Source organism: Nuphar pumila, chromosome 15 (genome assembly GCF_984573655.1).
Source record: "Nuphar pumila chromosome 15, dmNupPumi1.hap1.1, whole genome shotgun sequence".
NCBI classification, from domain to species: Eukaryota; Viridiplantae; Streptophyta; class Magnoliopsida; order Nymphaeales; family Nymphaeaceae; genus Nuphar; species Nuphar pumila.
Window position 1 is genome coordinate 11,904,078 of NC_143263.1, and position 6,294 is coordinate 11,910,371.

Genomic DNA, 6,294 nt, shown 5'->3' on the forward strand with positions numbered 1-6,294 from the left:
AAGAGATATATTCATATATCTTCACCATCTAATTTTGAAGTATACTTATACTAGAGGACCATTAATTCTTCTATGTATCTGGTTTTACAAGACATTAATGCTACAAATTCCTTATAGCTGTTATTTTTAGAGACCATTATAGATCTCTAAAGAAATGCTCAGTGCTATATTAATTTATAAATACCATTTTAGTAGCCATCATAACTGCCTACACCAACCAAACAATGTATCACTTAGTTAACAACTTTAAAAACTAACAACCCACAATAAACCACAATACCCCCACAACCAACCCCTATTCAATGCTTGTACATAGTCAACCCTAACCACATCTAAGTAATTTGAATGCACCCTAACCCCAATAAAATAGAAAAAAATATTAACAAAACCATCGAATATTGACAAGCAACAAACAAAAATAAATAACTATATACAAAAATCCCTAAAGATCGTAAATCTTAAACGGTAAACAAGAAAAAAAAATACCACAACCTGAATAGTTAACCGAAGAAGTGGAGAAAAAGAATAGCGCCAGAAGAGTTGGGGTTCTAGAGGGAGGAGGATGGGGGTTATCGCTCTTTCCAGATACAAATGAGAAAAAAGAAAAAAAAAACTAAACATGCATTTATATGGGACAAAAATTCTTAAGAAAAAAGAATTTCATAATACAAACACGATGCGAATAAGCAATTTCACAATTATCGGGCTTTCACAAATTTTATGATTTTCGTTGGTGATCACACAAAACTAGTCACGAGTTTCACAAATTATTTGGAATTTCTTATTCATTTTTGGAAAATTGCAACCTCATATGTGAATTTGTTGACGAGTTTCGTGGGTGTATTATTTTAGTGTCATGATGTGCGAAAATAAAAAATCACACCTACAAAAGGTAAAATCATTAAGACAAAATGGGAACCTGTGAGATTGTTCATTCGGCAAAATTGGTAAATTGTGGGGCATTTTTTGAAACACGTCATTTTTATTGTACAGTAAAATCATTTTTCATTTTTGGTAACCTTTGTTATTTTAAAGTGCAAGGCATAGTTTATCCCATGCACTTTCGCAACATTTTTTATAAATATCATTTAATTTGTTCATAAAAGTAGGTGCAAAACTAACCAGGCCCAGCCCGCTCTCTTCCAATCTAGCAAGAGCCTAAACACTACTATTCAAGTTGGGTTCAAGCTATGCCAAGCCAAGCTAAGACAACCTTCGCTTGGGCTCAACTCAGCTCGGTCGTGTGCAACCCAGCCTGAATGTGTGTGCCCTATTTAGAGGTACCAATGAAGAGGTGAGAAAGTGTTGTGATTGTGATTTATAATCATAACATCATGAGAAAATTCAAGAATCACTAGGCATTGCAAACGTGGGATCGTTTGTTTCACACAGTTTTCATATGAAAACAAGGGTTTACGTGTGAAATCCTCCATTTTCGTGAAGCCCACAATCATGAGTTTCTCTTTTCATGCTGACCATGCATTTACTATGGGCACGTTTGGAAGAGAGAATTTTTTTTATAGGAAAAGAAAGTTTTGCCTATGAGTGTTTTTTATATGAGAAGTTTTTCAAAAGAATTTTTTCGCTTGGTTGTGTAGTATAAGAGGGTGGTAGTGAGATGGGTGGTGGGAGTGTAAAAATAAATGTTCTCTTGATAGGAAACGTTCCTCTCCCCCCTCCCAATGGAGGAATGTTTCCTATCAAAAAGTGTACTTTTAAAAACAACTCTCTCAATGAAAAAGTCTCTCTTGTTTGGAATGGTTGAAAAATTCATAGAGATTTTTTATTTTGCTTTCTTACATCTTTCTCTCTTCCAAATGTGCCCTATGTAAATCCATACACACCACCACCCATGTGAATATGAATGGATTTAAGTGTGCATTCTTTCACACATGGGATGACCTTCCCATCATGGGGTGCTTTTCCCATGGAGTATTTTTTTTATTGATGGGAATGAAAGTGCTTGATTACATCATTACTTCAAGTTTTAGGCCTGTCATTGCCCAAAACCTGGATGAATGAGCTGGGTAAGTTGGTCCAAAAAAATAGGCACAAAATTTTCCAAAATAAATTCAAGTCAGGCTGCCAGCACAGTGATTGTAAGTATGGCCAGCATAGCCAGCGCTGCTAGGCCTCTGATCTTTGGGCGGTTTCTCTATATAAATATCAAAAAAGTCAAAGATGTATAGGTCCATGTCCCATAGTAAGGCATGATAAGACACAGACACTTTACACGATATGCCATGACACGTTTCTAATATTAAAAAATATTAAAGATTATTTGAGGGCTTAATCCACCCTTATTTAATTTATTTTGGGCTGATATAGTATGAATAAGCCAATTGGCAACAATACTGACAACTAGGGGTGGCAATTTCTGACACGACCCGCCAACCCCCTTCTTAGCCGGGTTCGGGTTTGGCTTAAATGGGTTTGTGTCATAAACGGGTCGACTTGCCTAACCCATTTACTAAACGGGTTGGGTTCATGTTAGGGGTATGCCAACCCGCCAACCCATTTAATAAACGGGTTAGGCGGGTCGGGTCAACCCGTTTACCCGAACCCGACCTGCCAACCCGCCCGCCAACCTGCCCATTAACCCGCCAACCCGTAAACTTTTCAATGTAAAACCCTGAACTCGCCCCGCCAACCTGCCCGCTAACCCGCCAACCCATTTACCCGACCTGACCCGATGGGTTAACCGTGTCGTGTCGGGTTACCCGTTTAATAAATGGGTCGGGTTCGTGTTTGCCGCAGCTAGGTTCGTGTTGAGGTATGCTGACCCGTGACATGACCCGATTGCCACCCCTACTGACAACATTGGTATAGAGTATATTAATTTTTTTTATTTGTGATAAAAAAAACCATTCCCGAGATCGGAAACCTAGTCGCGCTGGCTTAGCCTGCTGTACTTGCAATCGCGTACTAGCAGCCTAAAGTTCCTTAGGCACAACCCTCACCCCCAAGGAGTTTTCAAATATTTAAGACAACATAAATTTCACAATACATTAGGTGCCATGCCAAAATGTAAATTACCCAAATTCTCATATATTTTAAAAAAATTTAAAAATTTTATACATTATTTTAATAAAAATATTTATATGCATTATAATTAATAAAATTATGTTTTCTAAAATTAAAAAGCAACTGTCCCCTTCTGCAATTCTTCTTATAAAAATTACGTACCCACGTCTCAAATCCGTGTCGTACCGACGTCCGTATCCATATACCCAATGTGATAGCTATAAACCAACCACCAACTTCAGCCACGCAGCACTGAAAATCTTCCTCAATCTTGGGCAGCCCATTAGCAGCGGGACTCTCTCTCTCTGTCTTTTTTGAACCAAAAAACTCTCTCTATCGCTTGATTTGCTTCCTCTTCCTCTCTTAGAGATTGAATCTAACGCGATGGCATAACATATGGAAACATCACCACCTCTGTCATTGTTAGCTTCTTCATCGTCAGCCGTCTGGAAGGTATCCATGGCTGCAGCCCTCGCCCCAAATGGTCTCACAGAGCAAATCCACAGCAAGAGGCTTGAAAACTTGGCGCAGCAGCTGCGTCTCTACAAGCCAATCAGAGCAACGATTTCGGAAGAGAGGGTGGGTGGAGGAGTTATCTCCCACCGGATTGATTCAGGCCCTCTGGCTCATGCCTCTTCCTCCTTCGACAACAGCAACATAACCCTCATCAAGGGGAGTGCAAGGAGAGCATCGGTCTTGATCTGCTTGTTCGAAGGGGATGACGGGCAGCTACGCGTCATCCTCACCAAGAGATCAACCAAACTCTCTTCCCACTCTGGTCCGATACCTCTCTCTCTCTCTCTCTCTCTCTGTCTCGAATTGGTGTAATTATGTGATGAAAAAGCAGGGGAAGTTTCACTACCGGGGGGGAAAGCTGAGGAAGGGGATGCAAATGATGCAGAGACGGCTCTGAGAGAAGCGAAGGAAGAGATTGGGCTGGAGCCATCTTTGGTGACGGTGGTGGCTGTGATTGAACCGTTTCTATCAAAGGTTCTCCTTCTTCTTTTTCTTGGTTTTGTTTAGTGATCTCCTTCTTTAGCTGTGGATGGATGGGGTTTGAGATTCTATTGGGAAAGAAGAAGGGTGCTTCTTTGAGCCTTTGATCGACAAGAACCTTAGCCTTGTGTGCAATGGAAAAATTAAGCAGAAACTTCTTTCTTATGTTATTGACTTGATGGTAATGCAGCATCTGTTGAGAGTAGCCCCAGTGATTTGCATACTCCCCAATAGGGGTTCCTTCACACCATCTGCAAATAAGGCAGAGGTGGATGCGGTATTCGACGCACCACTGGAGATGTTCCTCAAGGTTTGGTTTTTTTTTTTTGCTGTTTTTTGTGTTCCTTTGTGGTATTTTCAATTCAGCGTAGTGAATTTTTATTTTGTAGAATGAGAAGAGAAGATGGAAAGAGATGGAATGGCTGGGAAAGAAGTTTCTCGTCCATTTGTTCGATTTTCAGTGCGAGAAGGGTGAGTTCTTGATATGGGGGTTGACAGCCCAGATCTTGATTCGGGCTGCATCGGTTGTCTTCCAGCGTCCACCTGACTTTGTAGAGCAGACACCAGATTTTCATGTCCTGAACCAGAGAGAAGATGGTCCACTCATGTAAATCATCTTAGGCTCATGATTGCATCTCTATTAACTCAAAGACAGCTTCTTCTTGTCATTACAGGGATTGGTGTCACCTCGCTAGGCTCAGTTGCGAAAATGAGTATTTGATTGCCTCTCGAGACCAATGCCTGATTGAATAAAAAGGCTTCCTTATTTCAATGATTTGGCTAAAGATGGTTGGTGCCATTGTTGCCGTGTTGTTTGAATGTGTGACAAAATGAAGTTAGCTAGATTGGTCTACATGCGGCTGTGGGAAGTAAAATCCTATGCTGCTTCTGTCTACATCAGAACTTCCAGCATCAAGACCAAACCCTGAATGGAATTGCAACTCCATGATCCCTCTATTAAGGTTCTGCGGATTATGTTCAATCACATTACACGTTTTAGTGTGCCGCTATACTTGATCTGCCATCCATCTTCTGTTGTGCCCCGCAACTGATGACAGGCGGGCAGGTGCAGCAGCACACTCAAAGCCAGCAATGTGATTACACCTGATGTACCCTCCTGTTAAGATAGTGCTGCTCAAAGCTAGCCATGTGATTGCACCTGATCTGCCCTCCTGTCAAGGTAGTGCTGCTCTAAGGGGGTCACCATTTTATCCCTAGTTACCGTAGTAAGAGGCAGGTGTGAGAACCAAACGTGAAGTTCGAAGTAAAAGAGTGCAAAAAGAGTCTAAGAAATGCCCGGGTACTTGAAGTCGAGAATTAGAAGCATAAGGAGAACTGAGAGACAACCAGGGAAACAAGGAAGGACATAGGATGCTGTTAAAACATGTGTTTTTTACTTGATGAATTTCCACCCTCTTTATAAAAAGTATATAGATTTTAAAATAAAGCATAAGATTTTTAAAAAGAGTATAATTAGAAAAAGACATTTCGAGTATCAAGGAAGTTTATTTTCATATCTGGGAAAGTAAGCTTTCTGTTTTTTGGAAGAGCTGCTCATAAAGTTTCCAAAGTGTGAAAAAAAAAATATATAGTTTCATGGTTTCTGGGAAAAGCTTCCAAGATTTTAATGAGCCTCATGTAATTATGATCTTATCCCCTGTCAAATTCGAACCCGAGATCTGCCCTGATGCTTGTTTTTATGTGGTTGGAAGCCATACTGCTATTTCGCTAACATATGCAATTCTAATCCGGATATAGCCTCTGAACCTGGCGATCACCAAGAAAAGAAAAGTTTTTTTTTTGCTAGAACCGATAAAATAGAATTTGCGGATTGTATAAGAAACAGAGATTGGATCCGATGGCTGGATTATGGCAATATTAGATGTCATCTTGGGTTCAAATACCACCAGGAAGTCTAAAACAAAGATAAGCACTTGGGTGGAACTTGATTGAATGACTTACACAGCTGACATTGTTAAGTGATATTGGCAAATCACTCATGCTACCTATGGCAATAGATACACCACATGATCAAGCTTAATGCTTAGTACCAGCCGTTCATGATGGTTAGAATGGGTGAAGACAGAGAGATAGGGCAACCATCAGAAAATGTCGTTGAGAGTAGATTTTTTTTTTTGGAGTAAACCATCAGAAAATGTCACATGTAGATTAGTTACTATTAAGAGAACTCAACTCTTAAAATTAATCATAAGAGTAGCTACACTCCCTCAGGAGGCACTTCTTCAATTTATTGAAAGCAGGAACTTCGTTTTG

The 6,294-nt window shown here is 40.1% G+C and overlaps 1 protein-coding gene across 1 annotated transcript; it reads left to right on the plus strand.

Annotated features, from left to right (window-relative positions):
- The first annotated feature begins 3,313 nt into the window (after nt 1–3,313).
- LOC149814505 (nudix hydrolase 22, chloroplastic-like) lies at nt 3,314–4,792 on the plus strand. Its single transcript, XM_089988898.1, has 4 exons — nt 3,314–3,802; nt 3,872–4,014; nt 4,211–4,330; nt 4,410–4,792. The coding sequence occupies exons 1-4, from the start codon at nt 3,421–3,423 to the stop codon at nt 4,629–4,631; spliced, it is 867 nt and encodes a 288-aa protein (XP_089845024.1). The 5' UTR covers nt 3,314–3,420; the 3' UTR covers nt 4,632–4,792.
- Nucleotides 4,793–6,294: the final 1,502 nt, after the last annotated feature.